The sequence below is a fragment of the Ictidomys tridecemlineatus genome, chromosome 5, assembly GCF_052094955.1.
Source record: "Ictidomys tridecemlineatus isolate mIctTri1 chromosome 5, mIctTri1.hap1, whole genome shotgun sequence".
NCBI lineage: Eukaryota > Metazoa > Chordata > Mammalia > Rodentia > Sciuridae > Ictidomys > Ictidomys tridecemlineatus.
This window is the reverse complement of record NC_135481.1, coordinates 186,597,964-186,623,582: the sequence shown is the minus strand read 5'-3', so window position 1 is coordinate 186,623,582 and position 25,619 is coordinate 186,597,964. Positions and strand designations below refer to the sequence as shown.

Sequence of the window (25,619 nt, the reverse complement as noted above, 5' to 3'; positions counted from 1 at the left end):
TAAAAGGCTCAGGGGTCACTCCAGTTAAACTGGGCTAACTGGGCTGCATGAAATAACCACACAAGAGACACAAATACTTTTTTCTTTGGGGTTGCTGTGACTTCTCCTCTGACCTTAAGGGTCCCCAGGAAGAGAGAGAGAGAGAGCACTCACTGACCCCTTTTATTGAGGAGAAGCTATTCAAATGAGGCAAGGGGTCAGGTTTCAGGGGGCTGAGTATCTTCATGATGTCCACTGTCAGCAGGTTGACTGACATCTGGGTAGGCCACACCCAAGGGCACAGTAAGAGAAGGGGACACACACAAGGCACTTCCATGGAAGATTCTATCCTAAACAGAGCAAGAGGTTATATTACAAAGTACAGGTGAGCATAGCTTCACTCATGGGGCTATAGCAAGACACACACATGAACAAGAAAGTGTCCCTTGTACCAAAGAAGGGTGGGGAAAGCTCTGCCATATTTCTGCAACTAAGCACTTCAGCATCCAGCCGGGGAGTGTAACCCAGTCATGTGTAAGGTTGGTCTCCCACAAGATTTTCAGCAAGTATTGCCTCAGAATCATCCATGCCATTGGCAAGGGCCCCGGCCCTGGCCAAGGCACATAATCAGAGGAGAGATGCAGCCATGCCAAGTTCTGTGTTTATATAGGCTTGAGAGCATCAGTAGCTCTTAAAATCAGTCTTCCTGGAAGGAATACAGGTAAGAATGTCGCTTGATCCCAGAGTTGTGAAGACTCCATCCACAGGGTGAGGGCTTGGAGAGGGGGCCATGCTGTCTTCAGGGGTTCTGCCCTGCTGGTCAGGTCAGAGAAGCAGAAAGATCAGGCCAACACTCATAGTCCCTGGATACTGTAAAACTCAGAGAACTCCAAAACCAGGAAGGAGCTCCCTTCTTTAGATGGCAAGGAGAATAAGATGCCTTTCCAAGGCCACAGGAAGGAGGGAGCAGAATGAACCAGGATCTGGTCCAACTCCTGGGCTTTGGCTTTAGACAGCCTTAGAGATGCCCAGGCTGCCCAGGAGTTTGGAACTGGCCTTCACAAGTCTACCCTTGTGCTAGCTCTACAGAAAATAAACCCATTGGTTGAAGCTGTCACCAACCCTGGCCCAGGGACCAGGCACTCATTGCCCATTCTTGTTACTGCCTGAGAGAAGAAGGGTTCTTAGAAGAAGTCACAGAAAGTTGTAGGAGCCAGGGTAAGGCAGTCGCCCAGATAGGAGCATACCAGAGGCAGCTGGCAGTATCTTGTAGGCTCTGTAGAGCTGGTCAAGGAGCTCCTTCTTCTCATCCTCTGGGAGGAAACTGGACTTCGCTGCATTGATGTTCTAGAAGGGCCAGGGTGACAGACCACATAGAACCAGACAGCAAGGAAGGGAGCCCTTGGCAACCTACTGGTAGTCCATCCTCCTTAGAGCACGGGCAGGGGAGCTCAGGGGAAGGACTTGTCCTGGGTCACATGGCATCAAGTGCCAGGGAAGAGTGTTCTTAAAGTGGCACTACATGATACAGGATGTGCGGAGAATGTTGGAGACTGGAAGATCCTTGGAAGTGTGGGGCCAGAGACCCTTGCAGGGAGTAATGGCATCATGTCCCCAGACCCCGGGATCAGCCTGGGATCTAAGAACACATTTCTAAGCTAGGCACACCATTCTGGGGAAAGGAGTCTTTGAAGATGCTCAGCCTAAGCAGAGGCTAAACCCAAGACGCCATCACCAAGGTGTCCCCTCTGCAGAAGGCAGCTGGCAGTAGGCTTGGCTTATGGTGGACTCCCATCAACAAACCAACTCCCATTCAATGGGGGTCCTAAGCCCTGGACATGACCTACAGGCTCACAAAGCTCTGAGGCCCAGGGCAAGGAACCACTCACCAGTCGCTTAAAATCCTCCTCGGTGAAGCCCATGTCCTGTTTGGTCATGTGGTAGTCAGTCTCCAGGGTGGACTTGAAGATGAGCGGGTCATCTGAGTTGAGTGAGAAGTTGGCCTGGTCATTCTTGAACCTGGGGTGAGGGAGGGAGAAGAGCCTCCTCACTCTCCTGTGAATGGTCCCTGCATGTTGGTTCCCAGCCCCCACGGATCGTCACAGCCTTAGACCTGAAGGAGCATATTCTGGTAGAGTAGGAAACACATCGCAGAGCCCAGGGGACTTTGTCCAAAGCTACCTAACTAGCAACTTAAGACCCTAATGTATCCCATCAGTCCAGAGCCAGGCAGAGGAGGGGCCTGATGGGAGAGCAGGGAGAGGGGGGCCTGGGGCGCTGAGAAAGCAGTGGCCCTCCAGCCACCATCCTCCTGCCCATGCTCAGAGATGGTGCTCCACACCCTTCCCCAACCAGTCCTCAGTCCCCTCCCTCCACTCCCCTCTTGGCAGCATCCCTGACCTGACCCCTGTCTTATTAAATGTAATGGAGTTTTCTTAGCTGTTCCCTTATTTGACTTTTTTTTAATTTTTAGTTTTTTAATACCTTTGTTTTATTTATTTTTTTATGTGGTGCTGGGGATCGAACCTCGCACATGCTAGGCAAGTGCCACTCTGCTGAGCCACAACCCAGACCCCCTTACTTTGACTTTTGTAGCAGAATTTGACACTACTTGAAGTGCTTTCCCTAGATTTTGGTTGACACTTTTGGTTTTCCATCTACCTATGTCTTCTTCCTGTCCCTCGAATGTTCCTGGCCTCCTGGAACATAGCCTCTAGCCCACGATCTCCTGGTGTCTTTGCTTCCCCTTTAGGCACCATGACTGTGCAGATGGCTCCTGAGCCTTCGTAGCCCGCGGGCTGTCTGCCCACATGCCCCGGAAAGCCCCCACTGGGGCACCTCGACTCCAGATTCCCAAGGCCAGCTGGGGACCCTCGCCATCACACTCTCCTTCCCTTCACTAAGCGTGGCAGGCAGGCCAGCACTGGCCGCCATAGTCACTCTGAGTTATGGCTGTCCTCATCTTCCTCAGGGGAAGGCAGCTTGGCTCTCCCAGAGTCTGACACCACGTCACCACGTCCCAGCACTAAGTCACAGGACAGAAGGGCTTTGGCCTGAGAACCGGGAAAGTGGAACCAAGAGCACGCCGAGGCCTCAGGAGCAGCGTACACAGGCAAGACTGACCTTGCAGGCCCAGGAAGAAGAGCTCTGCCAGAGGGTAGGTGGGTGACCTCAGCCAAGTTCTAGCACATCTGAGCTCCAGGTTCCCCGTGTGGAAGGTGAGGACAGCTAAGCTGCTTCCCAAAGGGATCCCACAGCGTGGGCCAGTCCCCAGCCCTGCACTGCCTTCCCATCCTTGGCTTCCCAGGAACAAAATCGAATGGGTCCCAGGGACCAGACCTCACCGAATGACTGCATGCTCTGTGTCTGGCTTCCAGGCGCCTGTGAGGTAGCTAGACCAGGGGCAGACCTGCAAGAGCAGATACGTGGCTGGCAGGCAGTCCCAGGCTGCGCCACCCTGTCCCTGCACCCTGGGGTGGCCAGGGTCACCATTCTTGCTGGCCTCCGTGTGGCTGAGCCCTACAAACCCTCCATGCCTAGCACTGGAGCACCCACTGGCCGCTCCTTCCGGCTAGTCTGCTCCTCAGCTCTTGGGACATTCCTGGCTTTCTTTCTTTTTTTTTTAAACCATTGTTTTGCACTTTTTAAGAACTTTATTTAAATTTTTTTTTAATGTGGTGCTAAGGATCAAACCCGGTGCCTCACACATGCTAGGCAAGCATTCTACCACTGAGCCACAACCCCAGACCCACTCTCCTGGCTTTCTATTGCTTTGTCCAGGAGGGGATGGGACAGCCAAGGCCAGTTCCCCCTACCTGCTGGCCCCCTCACCTCAAAGTGCATGTTTTCCTGCCGCAGCCTGTTGTAGAGGGCCTGGTCATCCAGGGTGTGGTAGCCATGTCCCACCCTCTCTGTTTTGAGTATGTCCACAGCCTGTGGAGCAGCAGATGTAGCTGAGTAGGGAGAGAGGGTGGAGGGAGCAGAGAACAAGGGCCACTCCAGGGCCAGTGGCTCTCACCTCTCGGACCACCTCTGCAGGACTCGACTCTCCTGCATGGACGGTGCGGTGGATGCCGCTCCTTACCGCCTCCTGGAAGGGGAAGAGCCAGTCAGGACCCACAGGCCCACCCTTCGCTGCACTTTGGGTTTGAGTATGGGCAGGTTGAACTGTCCCACCACCAGGCTTGGCTGCTTCTACAGCACTGGGCAGCCTGGTCTTGACTCCCCCAGTCACCATCTAAGTGCTTGTGGCTCTCAGTTCTTCCACAGTTACCATGTGTCAGGAACTGTTTGAAATGGTTTGTGTACACCATCTGAGAGTCATAGTATTATAACACCCATCTTACCAAGGGAAACAAGCTCAGAAGAGCTAAGTAGAAGGACGAAGGCCAACCAGCAAGTGTGGAACCAAGGAAACAGTGACTCAGAGAAGAGACAGTCTTGCCCCAAAGTCACACAACAAATCATAGGCAGATGCAGGTTTAAACACAGGACTTCAGTGCTACATAGGACTTTCCTTTATACCCAATCCCAAGCCCTCAGCCCAGCCAAGACACATTCAGGGATGCAGCAGGCCCCACACTCCCCAACTGTATGAGTTCTTCCTAGAAGCTCACCCAGGGCCAGCCTCCCCTTCCACAGGCCCACCTCGTAGGCCTCCACATGCCCCGGGAAGTAGCTGCTTCCTTTGATGGTCTCATCACCAGCCAGGTCGATGGCCACCACAGTATGATGCTGGTACTTCTTACACAGCTCCATCACTTCCAGGGACCAGTCTGTGGTGAGACGCCCACCAGGGCTCCATCAGCAGCATGGTGGAGTGGGATCCCTCAGCCCTCCTACCTGTTGTCCTATGCACCCATCGGAGGCCAGCACAGGACAAAGATCCCAATGTTTTGTCTCAAATCCTGGCTGCTGAGTCACCCACATGGCCTTTGTCAAATTGCTCTGCCCCGCGCCTCAGACTCCTCTCTTCCCAGAGAGAACCCACTACCTCTGCCTGGTGAGGCTTTGCCGAGGCTGTGTATAAAGTACCGAGATGGGATCTGAGCTGTTCTCCCACTCAGTGCCAATCAGTCCTCCCAATTAAAGGGGAGGACACGGAGCTTAACATTGTATCTCCAATGCAACCACATGCATTCGTGGTATTGCCAGCCATACCACGAATGCATGTGGTACCCCCAGCTGTCGTCATTATGATGTGTTTACAAAGAATCCATGAACACAAGCTTCAGAACCACACTATTCTGGATTCAACGTGGGGCCAAGAGCCTTCACCTTTCTCTGCCTCGGTTTCCCATCTGTCAGATGGGAATAAACCACGTAGTCCCACCTCAGAGCTGCTTCAAGGGCTAGAGACAAGGCATGTGAATCACTGCCCAGGGTGGGCCCTGCAGGTTGGCACTGACCCTTGGCTTTGTTCCCACAGATTCTTAGGGTAGAGGGATGAGACGAGCACAATCCTTTTGTGACAATATGTCACTGAGGCCCAGGGAGGTGACGTGACCTGCCTGCCTAAGGGCACACGATGGGGCTCTGCTTCAGATTTGATCAGGTTCAAGGACAAGGACGTCCTCTCAGCAATCCCAGAAATGAGGCCCATGCAAGGGTTCTGTGGCCTGGACAGGATGAGGCTGGGCCCACAGGGTCTCATGGGAGAACTATGGGCTGTTTATCAATTGTTCAGGCTCCTCTGGTTTTGAGCTTTCTGCAGGTCAAGTAGTTGGTTGTCAAGGCCTGGTTTTCCCAGGGAGGAGGGTGTCACCAGGAAGTTTGGAGCCAACCTAGGAGGCCTCTGGTGCCTTTGGGAGCTCCAGGACCCTGCTGATGTGCTCAGGGGATACCATGGGGATACCACGTACGGCCCCGTGGCCAGGCAGAAGATTGGGGCCAGGGTCAGGTGGGCAGCTGGGCAGGCACTGATGGTACTCACTGGGCTGGTGGCGCATGCAGCACAGGATGGATCGCACTTTGACCCCGAAGGCTTGCTCCCCCTCCTTGAGGCCCTGGCCCACTATGTCCACCACTTCATCTGGGGTGAGGTCCCCTCTGTGTGGAGAGGAGTAGTGATAGCCTGAGGCAGAGGGAAGGCCTGGGATAGCCCCCGCTGAGGGGTGGGGAGTCTCCCCCACTGCACACTGCTTCTGAGGAAAGACTCACAGAGAGGACCCCGAGCCCCAGCACCCCCTGCCAGCTTTCTTAGAGCAGTCTGGGCACTTCTAGATCCGGGTGTGGGGGTGTAGGCCACCCCTCCCCACCTCTGGGTGGAGAGAGAGCATGACGAAGCTCAGCCTGCGGATTATTGCCTTCCACGGGGATCAGAATCGAGGCTCTGAAGGTGGGGCAAGCGGGCTTCATGATGTCACTCTAAATCCACGGGGGCCCAGTGTGGGGGAAGAGCAGGCCAGACTCATTCCTACCAGGGGATTGAGCAGGACCCTTAGAGCTGCTGGCTAAGTGGGTGAGCCTGCCCTGACAGCAGGCCTGCATCCAGAGCCATGGGCGTGAGACACAGCCAACACTTTTGTCCAAGGTAAATCATGAACCTCCAGCTGAGGGAGGGGGACCATATCTCTATGGCCAAGTTAAGCCCATCTTCATGAGGCCATGGATCAAGACCAAGGTCAAGGTCAGGAGCTCCCAGTGGTCCAGCCCTCTGAAAAACCTGGAAGTTTTCTCCAAGAAGAGTGGAACACAGACCCACTCATCCCAGCTCCTCTCCAGGGCTATCACTCACTCAGCCTGGTTCCAGGGAATCGGATCCACTTTGGAGTTGGCCAGCAGGTGTGGGCTGTAGCGCACCTCCACATACACCACGCCCTCTTTGGCCTTCATCTCCACAAACTCATAGGCGATTCTTTTGATGGCTTCTCTGGAGCCTCTGGGAAGGGAAGAACAGGGTTGGGACCAGCCCCCTGGGAGCTCCAGGAACAAATGAGGCTGACCCCAACCTTTTCTGGCCCCTAATCCCTCATTCCCCAACCGCAAGCTCTGGGCGTCTGCTGGGTAGGATCCCAGACCTGCAGCTCTACTTCCAAGCCACGCCTACCCTGGTTTCACCCGTGGCCGCTGGCTGGCCTGTCTCCATGCTTACCTTGCACCCCACTCTCCACACAGCCTCTGGAGCAAGCTTTTGAAAATGGAGCCGGGGCTGGGGTGCAGCTCAGGGGTGGTATACCTGCCTACCTTCCCCCAGGCCCTAGGTCCATTCCCAGCACCACAAAGACAAAAAGAGAACCAAAGCATATTGCTCCTCTCCTCCAGCCAGGGTGGCTTCCGTCTCCTGAGTGAACTTCAAATTCACGCCCAGCCCACAGGCACGATTGGCTCTCGCCAGGCTTCCCAGCGTCTTGCTTCTCACTCATTCTCTGAGGCCACCAGATCTTCTTTCTGGCCAAGGGCAGTCAAACTTGGTCATTTCCACTTCAGGACTTTGGGTAGCAGCCCCCTCCACCAGAGGGAAAGTCCCCTGCCCTGGCCTATCCTGTAATTCTTCCCTCCTTTTATAGCTTCCTGGCCTGAGTGGCCTTCCCTGACCACCTGCTTATAGGAGGGTCCTCTGTCAATCTTCACCCTCTTCCCTGGCCTTCATTTTTCTCCACGGCCCTTATCACACGGCTTTTAGAAGCCACTCCTGTCTCCCCTACTAGAATCTAGTCTCTATAAGCTACAGAGAATCAGTCATGGACTTATCTGCTGTGTAACTCTGGTTATTCACCCTCTCTGACACATCAAATGTTATCATGAAGACAGATGAGCTCTGCAAGAGTCTGTAAACAAGTCAGGATGGCGCTCGGCATTTTGCCAGGAGGAGTGGTTTGTGAGGTGGAGCCAGCGAGCCATTAAATGTGGAGATTCCTTATAGGTTGACTGCTGTATCTAGTTTATGTTAATTAAGATAAGCTGTGTGGAATGTATATATACCCTTCCTGTCCTACAATAAACGGCTCCCACTCCTGCTGTATCAATCTACACAAGTTTTTCGTCACCCCCCGGTTATTTTGCTGCAGCCAGACTGCGGCAGAGCTCAACATCATAAACCTCACCTAGGCCAGTGCTTGGAGCAGAGCCCACAAATGCTAAAAGTATTTTGGTTGCTGCTGCCGTGTATTGGCTCCAGAAGTGAGGCAGAAACCCACCTGTAAGGGCATTCGTGAGCATTGACCAAACGCCAGAGAACTACGCCTACCTAGAAGTTTTCACCAAGAAGAATGGAACATAAGGGTTAGTAAGGGAAGGTCAGGGCCTGAGAGCCCAGGTGGGAAGGTGTGCCCTGCCTGGGAGGAGGGGTCCTGAAGGCAGAGGAGGCAGGAAGCTGGCTCCTCCAGAGACAGGCCAGGGCCCTGGGCCTCAGACCTGCCCTAGGGAGGAGGCTGCTCACTCACCCCCACACACCTGGCCACTGCCCCTCCCCACAGCTGTCACTCATTCGTTCCCCAAGAGGGTGTTGAGTCCCAGCACTGTGGCCACATGGTCCTAAGCACTGTGTGTGCTGTGGGCAGGAGGGGAGGTCCCTGCTCTGTAGAGGCCGCCATTCAGCAAGAGGCCGGCCAGCAAGTGTGTGATGCGCAGTAGGCCCCACGGCTGCCAGTTCTACAGGCACCAAGAAAGCAGAAAAGGCCACTGTGACTCTCAAGACTGTAGTCAGGGAAGGACTCACTGAGAAAGGGACATCAGAGCTGAGATGTGAAGAAGGTGAGTTCTAGGCAGAGGGATCAGCAAGGGCAGAAGTCCCAGGTCACAGTGTGCCTGGTGTCCAAGGACAGGGGAGGAGTGAGCAGGGGACATGGTGGGTGGGGGTCAGGAGGTAAGGACCCAGAGCACACAGGCTGTGTCCTTGACAGGGGGCCCTTGGCTTTTACTCCAAAGGACACAGAAGACAGGGAACTGGGGCAGGGAAGGGGCTTAGATGTGAAAGGGTCAATGAGACTTCTCTGGCACTGTCCCATGCCCACCTCTGGACCCTTTTCATGGCTCAATAATGTCCCCACCCACTCACTGAGTCAAGACAGGCAAAAAGGAGCCTCAAACCCCTCCCCGAACCCAGGCCCCGGAAGCCAGCCTCCGCCTCACAACACAAGGCCCTGAACTGAGGGAGAGAGCCCTGGACTCATGGCATGCTGGCCTTTGACCCCATGTCTTCTCTGGACCTGTTTCCCTGGGTCTAGATAGGGTGCAGATGGGGCTCCCTGTCTGTCATCTGTGGTGGTGGCATGGGGGCAGGGAGGACAGACTTTCATGGACCACGCAGCTCTAGACAGATGGTATCTAATGATCTGCCCAACTCAGGCCACCAGGTACTTGGGCCTCTTCTGCCTAGTGAGATGGGAGCTGCCCAGTGGCATGGGAGATGGTGGCCTCATGAGGCACCACAGTGTGGGCCGGAGCTCCACTTGTGCACCTGTGTGGTCGGCATAGGGGTACTGTGGGGAGAAGAGACACTTGTCCCTGCATGTCTGCTCGCCAGGCCATGGGCCAGGGCAGAGGTACCTTCAACACTGGGCCCAGAGGCTTCCAGCAAGGAGTCAGCAGCCTGGGCCCACCTCGTCCTTCCCCAGATTCTGCGCTCTGTCTTGTCTCTCAGCAGCCTGTCTGGGCCACTTCACACACCCTCCTCTCTGGCCCATCTTGCAATACTTTCCTCAAATCTAGCATGATGTCCCATACCTCTGTCCCTCACAGATGGCCACCATTCCACCTCTAGGAAGCCTCCCCAGACCACCCCATCCTGTCTCTTGTCTCCTGAGTCTACAGGACTGAGTGCTAAGGCAGATCCTTGCCTGCTGTGGGGCCCTCTCCTCAGGCCAGGAGGTCTGAGACATGACCAGAATGAGGATTGAGGCATGACCAGGGTGAGAATTGTAGCTTCTCTCTGGCCAGTTCTGTGGTCCTGACAAGCTCCTTCACCACCCAGAGCCTCTGCAAATGAGGGTCATGTTTACCTTGCAGGACTACTGACAACTCACAAACTCAAATCCAATTCTGTAAGCTGTACATGTATTATACTCTTCTTTGCCTAAGAGATTTCTGCTGTTAAGAATGGAAGTCAAGCACAGTGGCACACGCCTGTGGTCCCAGCTACGCAGGAGACTGAGGCAGGAAAATCACAAGTTCAAGATCAGCCTGGGCAATTCAGTGACATCCTGACTCAAAATTTAAAAAAGGTTGGGAATGTAGCTCAGTGGTAGAGTGCCTCTGGGTTCTACCACTAGTTCTGCAAAAACAAAAACAAAAAAGGAAGCAATGAGAGCTACACTACACAGGCCCCAGTGCCTGGTGTCTACAGAGGGAGTAATTATCTTCCAATCTTCCAAGTGAGAAGGATTTGCTGAGGACAGTGCTGGGTCCCTTCCAAATTCCAGGCCTATAATACAGATGGGAAAACTGAGCCCAAAGAAGGTAACTGCCCAGTGTTGCTGTTACTCCACCCCAGAGTCTGAGATTAGCATCAGCGTTCTTAACTCCCATGTTCTGCCACTTTTTTGTAGACATTGCAGGCATTTCCATTCATCACATCCACTTTTCAGAAGGGACAAACAAGGTCTAAAGACATTGGAGAGATGTGTCCAAAAGGCCCCTCTCTGGTTCCCAGAGGCTGAGGCCTAGACCTGGTGCTAGGCACAGAGATGCACACTGCCCTGGGTCCCGTGGGTTGGGCTCACTCACGCGATAGCAGGCATGTAGTACTCAAACTTGCTCAAGAACTCGGGCAGAGACAGGGGCTTGTCCATGCCAATGATGTTCTGCAGCTCCTCTGCCGTGTTGGCTGGGAGGGCGATCCCTCGCTTCCTGAGAAGAAGACAGTGAGGGTGGAGGATCCAGCCAGGCCTGACGGGGTGGGATGGAAGACTCCACTCGGAGCCTAGCAGGAAACCCAGGGACTCTCCATCCAACTCCTTCCCTCAGATAGATGGGAAAACTGAGGTCCAGCCCCTATAGAATCAAGACTGGAATTCTTCCCAGACCTTCTGGCCCTAAGCCAGGGGAAGTCAGCAGATCTCAAGAGTGACAAGCAGGGGTTGCAGTCTCCATGTCACATACCCTCCACGTCCTTGCTGGGCCAGGATCTGCAAGTGCCAGGACCAGCCCAGGACTTCTTCCCAAGTCCCAGGAGTGGCCAGAGCCAGCTGGTCCTGTGCCCAGGCAGGGGTTATCAGGGGCAATAACTGCAGCCTCACAAAGCCTGAGGCAGAAATTGGGGCAGGACTTCCCCTTCCACCCTCCTCTGGCACATCAGAGTGGCCTGCCAGGTCTAGCACACTAGGAGGGGGTGTGTGGCAGCTCCTGAGGTGGGAGGGCTCAATGAGCTGGCCATCCAGCACAGAGCTCTGTCCCCTCCTTTCCCCAGCTCCTGGCACAGGCTGGACCTTGGCAACCTGCTGAGAATACCCCTGTGGCTCAGAGCCCCCTTTACCCACTGGTGTCCCTGCCCCTCTGTGGCTATGGGAAGGTGGTGCCAGCTCAGGGCCACCTCCTTCTGCACGTGCTCCTGCCTCCTCCTCCTGTCCCACCCAGACCCTGGCACACAGGCCTCAGTTTCCCCACTTTTAAGATAAAAGAAACGAGAGAGAGAGAGAGAGAGAGAGAGAGAGAGAGAGAGAGAGAGAGGGAGAGAAGTGACAACCAAGGAAATGCTTCCAACACGAGAGACAAAAGGGAACAAAGCAGAGAAGAGGACAGACAAAAAAAATCTAGAGGGAACGTCCTTAAGGAGTTGAGAAGATGCTGCATCCTTGAAGTAAGATTTTTTTTTTTTAAAAGGACCTCAAGGGGCTGGGGAGGTGGCTCGGTGGAGAGTGCTTGCCTATCACATTTGCGTCCCCAGCACTGAAGATGAACTTTTAAACGTGTTTTCATATGTAACTGCCTATTCCCCAAGCCCTGTGATATGCCCCTTCCTATCTGGTAGCCTTAGTTCCCTACGGGGATCCACTAGGCACCAGGTGGGTGCCCACCTGCCTGCCAGTCAGCCGTCTATGTCTGTTTACTGCAGGGGACAAGGTGACCCTGTGTGGTCCTGGTATATAGAGGACAGATGCCTGGCACCCTATGATAACCCCCAGTGTCCAGTATCCCACTGCTGGCCAGCTTGCCCCAAGGTCACCTCCATAGGTCCATGTCCAGTCACTGGACCCTCGGGAGCCTGTGGGCGAACGAGCCGTAAGACTGTGTGAAGACAATGACTTTGATGGTGGACCTGACCAGGAGATGGGGAGGCCAGAATGGACACTGGAGGCATCTGTACACAGTCGGGAGGTTATTCCCAGGGCCAAGGGAATAACCTAAGCTTCAGTTTCCCCACTTTTAAGAGACAGAGAGAGACAGCAACAGGAAGAATGGCCATGTTCAGAGTGTGCTTTGGAGAAAGCTGACAGGTCGTGAAGGAGACTGAGAAGAGGCGAAAGAGGCCCCTGGAGAAGGCGGAAGGAGTCCCGGAGCTGAAGGAAGAAGAAAGGGTGAGAAGAGACAGGAGACACTGTGGGTTGGATCTGCAGGCCACAGGCCCATGGCTCCCCCTTCCAGCCCTGCCAACTCCACACCCACATCCAGGCCCCTGTCTGCTGACTCCAGGCCAAATTCCAGTTGGCACTTCCCACCCTCTCTCCAGGGTCCACAGAGGTGGCAGGAGACAAGGGACATCAGACCAGCCGCCATACTGACTCCTTCCTCCGTTTCCCCACCACCCTGCCCCTGCGCTCTGGCCTTCATGCTTTCGCTAATGAGCGCTCTCTGACCCTTTGCAGTGGTGAGTAGATTCAACCCCACTGTCCCACCCCGAGGACCCCTCTGGGGCTCTGGGGCAATAGTGGGCAGCACCAAGTTGGCAAAGGGCAGGCAGAAATAAGACCAAGATTCACTCCATTTGCTGGAGCCATGAGGTGCTGATTGATAACACAATCGTTCTGAGCTGTTTATGGGCGGGAGGCCCTGAGCTAAGTGGGTTTTCCTGCGCTACCTCTCCAAAACCTCCAGCTGCATGTGTAATGGTGGGGGACATGGACTGGGGTCCACCTCTTGCTCAAACCTCTGCCCTGAGTTTACCAGGCAAGCTACTGCACCTGCCATGGCTCTGTGTCCTCACCTATGAAGTGGGGCACCAGAGTACCCACCTCACGAGAGGATGAGGCAGAGTGCTGAGGAGTGGGTGGAGCACCAGCAATGCCAGTGTGCCTGTGTTACACAGCTAAGGAAATCACACCAGCAGCCTCCCAGGGCAAAGGGTCACCGGAAGAGCACCAAGGTGGAGGGAGCGGCTCACCAGAACAGTCTTGGGGAGGTGGAAGAGGTGCTCCGGAGTCAGGGACAAACCCTCAAGGGCCACTAGTTCTCTCCTGAGGGACAGGTGTGATGAGGGCCACAACCAAGTTAAGATGGCGCCTGGCAGTATGCCAAGAGGAGTGGTTTGTGAAGTAACGCCAGCAAGCCATTAGGATGATGAGGATTCCTTAATGACTGACTGCTGTGTCAAGATGATGTCAATTAAGTTAAGCTGTGTGTAATTAGTTGGGTATATGTACCTCTACAGTCCGGCAGAGATACCCTGGGTGCCCGAAACTTGAGTTCTCAGTTCCTACTGAGTTCACTGGCAATAATGTAGTTCCTGCTTCAACCTTCAAGTTGCTTGTCACTTCTCGGTTATTTTGCCTAGCCGGACTACGGCAGCCTAGCCGGACTATGGCACAAGTGCCTGGACACCTGAGAGGATCCTGGTTTACAGGATAGAACATTCAAGTTTGGTGAACTTTTGAAGATCATGGGGGAGAACTGAGTCCTTCCAGCTCCAAACAGTGAGTGGGCAGCAAACAGGTACAGGATGCAGAGAGGAGTAGGAGAGGCATCTCCCAGACAGCTCTGGAAGGAGGCCCTAGCTGACCTCAACCCCCACAGACCACCCTCTTCTGCCCATGGGCTGGCTTGATTCCCGCAAAGATCCATAAGAAGCAGTGACCCTGGACTTTTCTAGGAAATTTTGAGGAGCCGTGGACTCCCTCAGCCTCTGGGGAGGCAGCTCCTGGCTATGGACTTACCTGCCGTAGTATAAGATGGTTTCAGGCTTGATGGATCCATCCAGGTGGACATGCAGTTCTACCTGCAAGGGGCAGAGGGAAGAGAGAGGGGACACCCATGGGTGCCTGAAGAAACTTTCAGGGGTTGTTAACGTCAACCATGAGGACCACTGGCCACCACTGCCTGGACACTGACCACATGCTTTGATTTAACCCTCACCATGGGGTGGGCTCAGCTGCTACCTCTCTTTCACAGTTGAGGACACTGAGGTTCCGAGAGGTTAAATTTCTTGTCTGAGGCCATGGAGCAAGCAATGTCAACAGGCATCTGACCCAGGGCCCTGCTCCTAACCCCAGCCAGGCAATGGCAGAGCCAATTCCCAAGATTGTGCTCTTAACCACAAGGCCAGCCAGGGTCCCAGGGGAACCCTTGAGCCCCAGCCACCTCTCAGATAGCTCCTACTCTCAGCCACCTCATTAAACCAAATCCAAGTTCAGCAGAGAGGACCAAGGACTACAGATTCCACAGTGAGAACCTGCAACACATTTAAAAGTTCAGGCTCCACGTTGGGGGAATTGATATTCAGCAGCACGAGGTCTTTCTAGTACTCTAGTAGGGTACTGGATACTTGGTGGTCTTGGCGATCACTTCCATGGACTCAGTCTCATCTCACATCTTGTACACAAAGCCAAGACACAAGCCAGCAGGGGCTTGGAGACCACCCATCTGGCTTTACTCCTAGTGCTGCTCCATCTCTGGCTGTGGGACCTCAGACAAGGTGCTTGATATCTCCTAAGCCTCAGCTTCCTCAATTCAAAAACAATGGGACTTTACAACGCCTTGTCTAAGAAAAATTGTAAGGACTTATAAAAGACATTGTGGCACTCAGGTATGGCCCCAGGGGAACAGCCCCTGCCTTTCAACCAGGGCATTCACTGTGAGCTGGTAAGAGGCACGGCAGGTGCCGGGAGACCGTGGGCTAAGGGACTTTGCCTATTCTAGGTCAGAGAGGAAACTTCCCAGGCCAAGAAAAATAATTTTAAAAAAAATCCCCACTGACATCTCCTCTGGAACTTGGAGGCCCAGATAAGAAAGTGAGGTGCCTTGGTGAGGAAGAGCAGCAACTAGGGAGCTGGCCCTTACAGAGACTTGGCTGGGGCCCACAGGACTGGCAAGGACCAGAGATGCCAAACCTCCTACAGGCAGGACTCAGGGTGTGCAGATCTCTCCTGAGTCTTCCACCTGGTGAGGAACAGCAGTCCTCACACCCAGACTTGGGGTCAAGTTAGCTATTGGGTCCCTGACCAAATAATTTAATTCCCACCCCTGGCTAAAGCACACTCAGCATTAGGACCCTGGAGCTTATAGCCCAGGCATCTACCAAGCAGCTGTGTGACCTAGAGTAAGTATCCTCCCCTCTGTGAATCTCTACTTTCTTATCCTTAACCCTCATAAGGCTATGGGGAAGATATAACAGAGGCAGTTATACTATTCTGAGAGCATCACGCAGTGATAGCTGGCATCCTGGCTTCTCTGTTCACTTCCCGTGTGACCTGAAGAAAGTCACCACTCTCTGTGTCTCCATAACCTCATCTGTCAAATGGGAAGAACAATATGCCTTCCTCCTAAGGCTTCATGAGGTCAACCACATTAATGCACCTGGAGCACCTGACGCACAGCGACACACAGCAAAAGGTAAACACGAGTCCACCACCAACCTTTCACTAAAAAACAGTGCCAGGTTAGGTGGCCCACACCTGGAGTCCCAAAAACTCAGGAGGCTGAGGCAAGAGGATCACAGGTCCCAGGCCAGCCTGGGCAACGGAGAAAGACCCTGTCTCAAAATAAAAAATAAAAAATTAAGAAGGGCTGGGGATGCAGCTGGGTTATAGAGCACCCCAGAACAGAAAAATCAATTAATAAAAATTATGTAGCACTGCTGGGTGCTAGGGGTGCAGACCAAAGCAAAAGGGATGAAGTCTTGTTCCTGTGTCACATGCAGTCCAGCAAGGGACAGAGGTATCAAACCAATGTCACGTGGATAAATGTGCAGTCTCAAACCAAGACAGCCCCTCAGGAAACACAAGCATAAATCCTGCAAGAGTAACAAACCAAAGAACCGAGCCCACGGAGGAGCTAACGAGGCAAGAGTCAGGAGGAAGGCAGGAAGAACATTCTGGGCAGACAGAACAAGAGAAAATGGGATGTATGGAGGAACTGAAGGTCAGGTTCAGAGAAGGAGGGAGAGGGGCACTGCAGGGCAGGACCAGCCAGGCAGGCTCTGCAGCCACAGGGAGCTGGGCTTTCTCCTGAGGCCATGGAGAAGCCATGCAGGGCTCAAAGCTGGCCAGAGGGAGAGGGTGACAGAGAGGCTTGGACCCCCTGTCACGAGGTAGACAGGGGAAAATGGGGACAGAAAGCTGTCAAAGGAAACAAACACTTCAGAGTAGGCCTGGGTGGGAGGTGATTCCCACAGCCTAAGGCAGAGAGCCTGGAAGACAGCCAGATCCTAAGGATGGGGACAGGGACGTGGGGAGAGTGGCATGGCTGGCTTGGTTCAGCCGGAGCCACCTTTGAGACATTTGAGAAAGCAGAGGCTCAGGGAAGGGAGGTCACCTTCTCTGTCAACTGTCTCACAGACAGGGTCAGGAGGCGCTCTGAGACCCAGGCGGGAGATGGCACCTGCAGCTGCAGTCAGAGACAGCACGTTAAGGAAGGAGAGGCTTGGGCCTAGGCCCCGGCCTTGACAGGCCAGCACTCCAGGGCTGAGCCAGGGAGGCAGAAGTAGGAGGGACAGAGTTGCCTGATGAGCAGCAGGGCCCGGTCATCTGACGTCAAGGGGAAGCAGTGCCCACCAGGTCAGCATAGTGGGATCTCGATGCTGACTGCCCTAAAGCTGTCTATAGCCCAATCCCCAGAACCTGTAAAATATGACCTTATATGGCAGAATATGGGACCATCAAAAATCTTGAGAGAAAGTACTTTCTCTGGACAACCTGGTGGGACCTGACACAACCTTGTGACCTTATCACAAAGACAGAGATTTGCACCCCACAGGAAGTAGCACTGTGATCACCAAGCCAGAGACCAGTGCTCCCTGAGGCTGGAAAATACAGAATGGGACCCCCTTCCCCAAGTCCTCAGAGGGTGAATAGTCCTGATTTTGGACTTCTGGCCTCTAGAACTATAAGGGAATAAATTTCTGTGGTTTTCGGCTTCCTGGTATGTGGTAATTTGTTACAGAAAACACATACAGCCAGGCCTTCCCAGAAGTCAAGGGTAGGCGGGCAGGAAAACACCCCTTGGTTTAAGAATGTAGACACTGGAGACCCTGGAGTAGTTCTCAACCCATTAGGAGCACCAGGGGACCTTTAGAAAGTCACAAATGCTCGGGCCCTAGATCAGTCATATCACGATCCTGGGGGTGGGCTCAGGCCTAGTGTGTGTGTGTGTGTGTGTGTGTGAACAAAAGGCTCAGCTGCAGACTGAACCAGGCCTCCTCCACCTGCTAGGTTAAGTGCTGTACCTTTGAGCTACACCCCAGCCCTACTGTCTTTAAAGATCTCCTCTTTTTTTTTTTTTTTAACATGCAGTCAAGTTGAGAATAAGTGCCCTAAGAGAGGCCTAAGCAGGAGCAGAATCCATACTGAACAGGGAGCGGGGGAGGAAGTAAGAAAATGGAGAAATTTCTGATTATTTCATAAATTTTATCCCTGAATGGGAAACAAATGGCCTGCGAGAGGGCAGGAAGTGGATGTGGGTTCAAGAGAAGTTTGTTTTTTTTTTAACTTGGCCCTAAACATTGGAGGGGATGAGGGAGTCTGAGAGATGAGAGCTGTTAGAGATAAGAGGCTGCTGAGAAATGAGGCTGGGGGAGGGGATCCCATGGCACATGCCTTCTAGGACAGGGGACAGGGGTCAGGCAAATGTCACATGGATAAATGTTCAGGCTCAAAACATGATGGCCCTCAGGAAATACAAACAGAGCCCTAAATGGAGAGCAACAGCCAAAGAACTGAGCCCAGCTGGAGGCCAGTGGTGGCCTCCCAGGGAAAGCAGGCCTCGAGCCACAGTATGCTGAAGGATGCAGAGGAGCCAGTGAGACAGCGCAGGAGAGGGAGGGGCAGGAAGAACAATCCAGGCACAGGGAACAGCACTGCAAACTCCACGCAGCAAGAAAGCATAGGGCAGATGGAGGAACTGAAGTTCAGGTTCAAAGAGGGTCATGGGACAGGGGATGTTGCCAGGCAGGACCACCCAGATGGGGCTCCTGCCACCACAGGGAGTTGGGCTACTTCCTCAGAGCCTCTGAGAGCAGGGAACTCAGGCAGTGAAGAGGAAAGGGGACACGGTTTGCCCCCTTGTGGGCAGCATGAAGGATCTGTGAGGTGACTTCTGGGAAAAGTGTTTAAATGCTAATGCAAGAGAGAGCCAGGGCTCTCTTCAAATGGGTACAGCAACTGACAATGTTCAGCGTGGTGATGGCCAAGCTCAGCTTGGAGACCACAGTGACCTTCCCAGGGTCACACTGATTGATGATGGTAGAGCAAGGTTGGAACCCAACTCCTCCCGCCTCTGAGCTGGAGTCTTGCCCACAGGCCTCAGCCCCTCCCTGGCCCTCCTGCTAAGCCTGTGCCTGGCCTCCTGACCTCTCTGGGGAGCAATCTCACCCTCCTTCCTTGTTCTCATCCGCTGTCCTTTGGCTCATTTATGTAACACATCTGTCTCCATCCTCTGCACTCGCCACAGCTGGCCCAGGAAACCTTCCCTGGGCTGAGGTGCAGCCTCAGCTCAGAGTGAAGCAGCCTCAGTTAGCAGCAGATGCTTACTATGTCTGTCTCAAGACATGCGAGCCAGCCAGGTGAGGCCCAGGGAGGAGCAGTCCCACCCTGCATCACCCTAGGCCACCAGTTGTCAATGGCAGAGCCAGAGTGAGGACCCAGGTCTTGGACCCCTTGCCCAGATACTCCCAGGTCTGACTCAGGCTCCTGACAACCACAGGGACAGCAGGACGGGCTGCAAACCAATCAGATGTCTTCTCCTTGGCTCTGAGCCCTCCCCCATCCCAAAACAACTCTGTCTTGTTTTCATCCGCTGACCTTTGGCTCATTTATATAACACATCTGTCTCCCCACCCCCTCCATGGCAGGGACCTTGTCTGTGTCGTCTTGCTGTACCCTCAGTGCTGGCACAGCACCTGGCACTGCAAAACATGCTCAAATGACCCAGTGATTGCCATCTCCTCCCTTGCGCCACATCTCTCTGCCGTAAGGAAGGGACTGACTTCCCACCTTGGGCCTGGTAAAAATCCAGACAGGGCCTGACCAGCCCTGGGGGCCTCAGCACTGCAGCCAGAACCCAGATGAGCCCCAGGTGCCGACTGCCAGCTACGAGCCCTTCCTTCCCAACTCTGCTCTTGGCACTAAGCTGGGTGGTGCCAGGGGTCAGTGCCTCATGCCCCCATGGTCTCTCAACTGAATTTTTTTGGGGGGAGGGGGGTAGTTCAGGTGACAGCAGCCCTGGGTCCACACACAGTTTCAGCCCTGCCTCCTCCAGGAAGCCCTTCATGCTCAGCCCACTCTTGGCTTCTGCAGCTGCTAGATACAGAGTAGAAGGTGCTGGCCGAGCAGTCCTTTGGTGCCTGGCTGAGCTCTCTGTTGCTGCCGTGAGCCTCCCCAGAGGTTTCCCAGATGGCAAGATGTGCTTTCTGCTTAAGAGAAATTATGTGGGGCCACAGCCTAGAAAGGACCCAGTTACTCCCACTTTTTAGGTGACCAGACTGAGCCTCAGAGAGAGTAACGTAAGACTGATGAGTGTCAGAGACTAATGGATACCACGGCCAGAAATTGTTTTGACCCCAAATCCAAAAGTTCTCACTGCTGCAACAAGCCCCCCGCACCCTGCGAGGCCAGGGCTGGGTATAGCATGGGCAGTCAAGCAGCACGACTCACACCTAGGCTGCAGTGCTGCTGCTGCTCACTAACCAACAGCAGCTAGCCCTGGCGCCCATGCTGAGCCCAGGCTTGAGGTCTGTGAGATGCATGTGGGTAAAATTCCCATTTTACGGGGAAAACGGAGGCACGGTGAAGGAGTTTGTTCAAACTCCCTCACTAATAAATGGGAGATCAGGACTCAGACCTGGGCCACCCAGGCCCTGTCTAGGGCTCAAGATCAAATCCTCAGCTCTTCTACCTCCCTCAGCTCCTAAAGCCAGATTACAGGCACCAACACCACAGTGGCTATCTGCCCCCACAGCTGCTCTGGGACCTTGGTGCACTTAGGGGTGAGGGAGAACCTCCCTCAGCACCATCAAACTTCACCTCGGGCTCCCCCATACCACTGTGGTCCAAGGTCAGACCATACTGTCACCTTCCCCGACTTGTCCTCCCACCCAAGCATCCTGAGAGGGGCAAGATAGAAATCATCTCAGAATGCCTGGGCGGGAGGACAAGTCCTCCCAGCTCCCCCCACCACACCATGCTGAGGTTGGATGTGGAATCATGAGGCTGGCTGGCCTCCTTGCCTCCCTGTGTACCCACGGGTCAATTCCCCTCTCCGGTCCTTGTCCTTTTCTATCAAACAAAAGGCTTTAATGAAACCCAGTCTCCTTCATTCTCCTCCCAGCAGCCATCCCCATAGTAGGCAGGCTGTCCTGGTGGCTCTGGTTACTAAAAGGCACTGAGAGCCAGGACAAGAGCAATCAGAGGCTTTGTCCCAGGGACACAAAGGAGTGCCATTCTGTGGGTGGGGAGGCTTTCCAAAGACCCTACAGCTAGGACACACACCCCCGAGGGCCTGGCAATCACTGCAGAAGAAACACTGGCACCTCAGTTTTCCCCGAGAACCCCAGGACACTGTGTTTTGGATTTTTTGTTTGTTTGCTTTTGTTGTTGTTGTTGTTTTGGTTTGGTTTTTGGTACTGGGGATCAACTAATTTGCCCAGGCTGGCCTCAAACTTGTGTTCCTCCTGCCTCAGCCTCCTGAAGCCAGATTACAGGTATGTGCTCCCAAGCCCAGAAAGACATTGGTGTTTTTCAATCCACTTTATGGAAGAAGTAGCTGAGGTTCAGGACTTGCCTACCTGAGGATGTAATGGTGAGGCAGGTATTCAACCCTGGTGTATCTCAAGTGCAAGGCCAAGTTGCCACCCTGATTCTAATTTCTCTGCCCATACCCTCCTTCCTCCTTTTACGCCCCCCACCCCCACGGACAAAGTGGGGATAACAATGTAGCAAAACAGAAAACAGTTAATAGCATTCCCTTGAATTTTAGGTCCATCTGGGTTCAAATCTAGCTTTGCTGCTTTCTGGCTGTGTGACTTTGGCAAGTTCCTCCCCTCTCTGACTCAGTTTCCTCATATAAGTAAGGCTATGTGAGCATGTAATGAGTTAACATATATGCAAAGCAGTTAGAACTGTGCCTGGTACAGGGTAGATATTTAAGTGTGTGAAAGAAAAAGCACACTGGTGCTTCAGGTAGTCCCAATCCCTCTGCATGGGGAAGAGAGAGCACAGCCCCTCCCCAGCCTGGGCGCCTCACATGCCAGTCTACAGCTTCAAGGTGCTCAGATTTTGTGTAGCCTTGGGCAAGTTCCCTCACCTCTATAGTCTCAGTTTCTTCATCTATAAATGGTGATGAAGACATCTGCCTTGTTGGGTCGTCCAGAATTCTGAGGAAAAATTGCCACAGGGTACCCAAGGCCACTCACAGGACAGCCATTGTTATAATTACAAAAATGAGTGTGTGGTCAGCCCTGCCCTCCAGGACAAATAACACCTGAGGACCACAGGATTTTCTAGCCCTGCCTCCTGGGAACAAAGAGTGATAAGGGACATACATCTACCCCCTTGCCTCCTTCTCCAGTGCCCAGAAAGTTCTTGGGAAGCATTTGTTGGAATGATCATCAAATGGGATAGCCACATCCGAGGGCCTTGCTTCTTAAAGGTGTCTGTAGACCAGAGGCAGATGTCCCCAACCAGAGCCCAAATATTCAAACACTCAAAGCCAGTTGATTTGGGTGCACATGAGGTTTGAAAAGTACCACCCATGCTGCCCTCTTAAAGCTGGCCAGGTCCTGGGCCCCAGCGAGTGACAGGTTTGAGAAGCTAAAGAACCCAGCAAATGCCCCTCTCCCAGATGTCTGCACCTAGATACCAGCATCCCCATCCCCAAGGCTCCCACAAACGGAGCTCAGGAGAGGTGGTTAGGGGCTCAAAATTTCAAAGCCACCTTCCCTGGTCTCAGGTCTCAACTCAGCTGCTTTGAACTCAGGCCTAGTTAAGTTCTCTGCCTGTTCTTCATCTCTAAATGGAGAAGAGTCTGGCTGCTTCACAGTATCCAATAAATTCTTGTAGTTACTGTGTTTAGGCTGGTGCCTGGCACAGAAAAACCAGCCCTCGGTCAGTGTCTCCTGTGATAACGAGTGGTCATCCTTATTATCTGATCACCCACAGGAAGGCCCAGTCACAGCAGCTCCTTCCCTGCCCTCTTGCCAGCTCAGTGACACAAGATCTATCATATCTCAGACATGGCAGGTGACATGCCATCTTTACTCTCAAGCATCCAGACACCCATGCAAGCAAATGGTGCCCTATTCCCCAGATGTGGAAACTGAGGCTCAGAGGGAAGAATGACCTGCCAGTAGGAATCAGATGAGGAGACTGGATGAGACCCTAGAACATGAACCACAGTATGAGGCCTCCCTATAGGACTGATAGAAAAGTATGACCAGAGTCAAATTGGTGCACATACCAAACACTACAGAAGTGTCACCTGTTATTGACTCCATAATTTCCACTTCATACCCAATCGAGGGGCTTCACCCTTATTCCCTTAGATTCACATCAGGGGATGGTGGTTCGCAGCCCAAGGGCAGAGGGAATCTAAAGCATAAACATTTTAAAAATAAAAAATAAATGCCTTCAAAGGCAAAAGGCACTGATGAGCAGCAATGATGGGCTGGGGCTTCTAGAAAAGATGCTATGGAGGCCTGGGTTGGGGCAGTAGGGCTGTCCCGACACTCCTTACTTCTGACAGGGTGTAGCAGAGCATTTTCTCTGTGGTGGTGGCATCAATAATGGGGTCCAGGCCTGCCTGCTCCTGTCTCCTCCCCCTGTGCCCCATGATTCTCACTAAAATTTTTGTGATATCCGCTGTCCTCTCTTGGATAAGTTGAGACCAGCTGCAGTTGACTAGGTCCCCAGGCCTCTCAGTCTCAACACCCTATTGGCTGATTCGCAGGACTTGGTGGACTCCTGGGACCCGCCCCTCCCCATACAGAATCTGTAGGGCTGCAAAGCAGGCCAAGTGGACCTGGAGCCACCCTGACTCCGCTGTTCCCAAGATGCCACAAAGACTCCACAGCTGGTGGGTGGAGAGACCAGGGGCTCTCCCTTGGGGCCAGGGGCAGTGTCCTGGCCCCAGTGAATCCTACTGAGGCCCGAAGCCCAGGTTCCTCAGTCCCTTGGCCCCAGCGTAGGAAGGGGCGCGCCGCGCTCGCTTCCCTCCCCTTCCTGGCTTGGCTCAGGGTTCATCCCATGGGGGCATCCACAAACCTGGGCTCCTGGGCGCGGGGAAAGCCATTATAAAGTTCACTGCTGCTTTGATCATCAGTGCGCCCTGGCTCAAAGCTAGGTGCCTACAGATGTAGACCTCAGGACTAGTATACCGCTGAGATTCAGAGACGCCCAGCCCCTGCCTAGGTTCACACAGCTGCTCAGTGCTGCGACGCGAGGCGTGCATTTGGCCGACGGGGAGGCTGAGACCAGAGAACAAGTCAGGGGCAGAAGCAGAACCGCAGGCCTCCAGGGACGCCCGCGGGTTCTGGACGCTCTCTGCCTCGTTGCCGCCCACTGAACACCCGGAGGCGAACCGAGACTTGATCCTAGGGAAGAAAGCGCCCGCAGGAGCTCCGGGGTGCTGCTGGGGTGAGCACGCCTGCGGCTGGGCCCCCTAAACCCCGACAGATCGGGAGCCAGACCCGAATCCGGAGCCCCGGCCCGCGCTCACTTTGGGCTTGTCGAAGGTGAGCCTCTGGGTCATGGTGCCAAGCGTGCGTCCCGGCGCAGCTCCTTCCGCCGAAGGCCGGTGGGTTTCCTCTGGCTCAGTGGCAGGTCTCCTTCCCCGTGGCCCTCACAGCCGGCTCCCCGCCACGCTGCTCTTTAGGGGCCGGGCCCCGCCCGCTCCCAGGCCCCGCCCCCGCTCCCAGGCCCCGCCCCGCCCCTCCCCGGAGCCCCAGCCTCGCCTCCTCCAGGCCCGCGCATTTCCTGGTATTCCGGACCCCGCATTCTGCTGGGCTGTCACTGACCCGAAAACTCGTGCAGAGCCACCTGTGGGCTCGGCCGAAGCCGCCTAGCCGGGCTCTGCCTCCTTCCCGACGCTTCCACTGCTGCCTGGGCGCCTACTGTGTGCAGGCCAGAGCTAGAGACGGCCTGATTGAGGGGGTCGGTGGGGTGAGGGGACTGGTGAGCTTCAGAAGCCTTGGAGGCTTGGGTCTACGTGCTAGATCCAAGCTCGCTGCAGAATCGCTGGACAGAACTGTGTGATTAGAGAGTTCCAATGGAGGGGTCACGGTGCAGAAGCCTCCAGGGCGCTGGGGAAAAAAGAAAACCCAGGGTGGCTGCAGATCCCCAGGGGACCAGGACACAGTAAGTCTGAGCAATTACCAGGAGAAACCTGCCCAGAGACCTGTACCAAACGTTCACACCCTCACTGGCTGTAATGGAGGCCCATTCACAGGAGGATGAGCAAATAAACTGAAATACCACACCGTGGCCTCCTTTACAGCAGTGAAACTGAATGCATTTCAGCCACAGACCCCACCAGGGGCATCTGGTAGCTGGGTGTGGTTGAGCTATGACTCCAGTGAGTCTGAAGTCTGAGGCAGAAGGATTGCAAGTTGGAGGCTAGTCTAGGCAAATCCCTGTTTTTTAAAAAAACAAAACAAAAGCTCTACTGATAGATAATGTGAGTTTGAAAAAAATCCCGAAAACTATACACATTATGGTGCAATTTTTAAAATAAATAAGAGCAAAACCCAAAATATGTATATTTAACACACTCCTCAGTAAGGAAAAATATAAAGCAAAGGAAAGATAAACATAAATATTAGAAGAACACTATCTCAGGAGTGGAGCACAAAGGGCTGCTCAAGTTATTGGTAGTATTCCAGTCTGGGGTGGGATGCTGGTTTGCTTCAAAATGATAGATAAATAAATTAAGGAATTCATAAATAGGGGGGAAAGAGCGTGAGAGGGTAAGGACTACAGAGTCAGGTGCAAAATAGATCATTGTGGGACACAGTGAGGTTTCGCCTTTCCCCCGAGAGTGCTAGGGATCCATGAAGGGTTTTAAGTGTTTGCAAGCCAGGATCAAGCTTTCATTTTGGGGGGGGGGGTGGGTTCTCCAGGTGCTCAAAGTGTGGCATGGGAACCATCAGCTTCACCATCCCAGGGGAGCTGGGTAGAAAGGGACACTCTCAGAGTCAGGCATAGTTAGTGCATGGGAAGGCTGAGGCAGGAGGATTGCCAGTTCAAGGCCAGCTTCAGCAACTTAGATCCTGTCTCAAAATAAACAAATAAAAAGGGGTTGGATACAACTCAGTGGTAGAGTGTTCCTGGGTTCAATCCCCAGTA

At 53.8% G+C, this 25,619-nt stretch overlaps 1 protein-coding gene across 3 annotated transcripts; it reads right to left on the bottom strand.

The window, feature by feature from the left end:
• Positions 1-74: 74 nt before the first annotated feature.
• LOC101972479 (adenosine deaminase-like) lies at positions 75-24,169 on the bottom strand. Of its 3 annotated transcripts, XM_078051856.1 has the most exons (13): positions 23,995-24,165; positions 22,759-22,868; positions 14,007-14,068; positions 10,645-10,767; positions 6,716-6,859; positions 5,912-6,027; positions 4,627-4,754; positions 3,998-4,069; positions 3,811-3,912; positions 3,324-3,388; positions 1,869-1,998; positions 1,227-1,326; positions 75-795 (listed from the first exon to the last, which is right to left on the bottom strand). In XM_078051856.1, exons 4-13 carry the CDS (start codon positions 10,707-10,709, stop codon positions 779-781), a joined length of 939 nt encoding a protein of 312 aa, XP_077907982.1. In that variant the 5' UTR covers positions 10,710-10,767; positions 14,007-14,068; positions 22,759-22,868; positions 23,995-24,165; the 3' UTR covers positions 75-778. The 3 variants fall into 3 exon arrangements, with proteins under 3 accessions (XP_077907982.1, XP_077907980.1, XP_077907981.1); XM_078051854.1 differs by lacking the exon at positions 22,759-22,868 and having other exon boundaries at positions 23,995-24,169; XM_078051855.1 differs by lacking the exon at positions 22,759-22,868 and having other exon boundaries at positions 75-792; positions 23,995-24,168.
• Positions 24,170-25,619: the final 1,450 nt, after the last annotated feature.

What these genes read in the sequence shown, in the direction of transcription:
- LOC101972479 (XM_078051854.1), bottom strand. Translation starts at nt 24,027, where the DNA reads ATGACCCAGAGGCTCACCTTCGACAAGCCCAAA. An exon ending in ATTCCCTGGAACCAGGCTGA is followed by an intron (nt 6,028 to 6,715) that starts GTGAGTGATAGC and finishes CTCTCCACACAG; the next exon opens with AGGGGACCTCACCCCAGATG. An exon ending in CTGCAGAGGTGGTCCGAGAG is followed by an intron (nt 3,913 to 3,997) that starts GTGAGAGCCACT and finishes GCTGCTCCACAG; the next exon opens with GCTGTGGACATACTCAAAAC.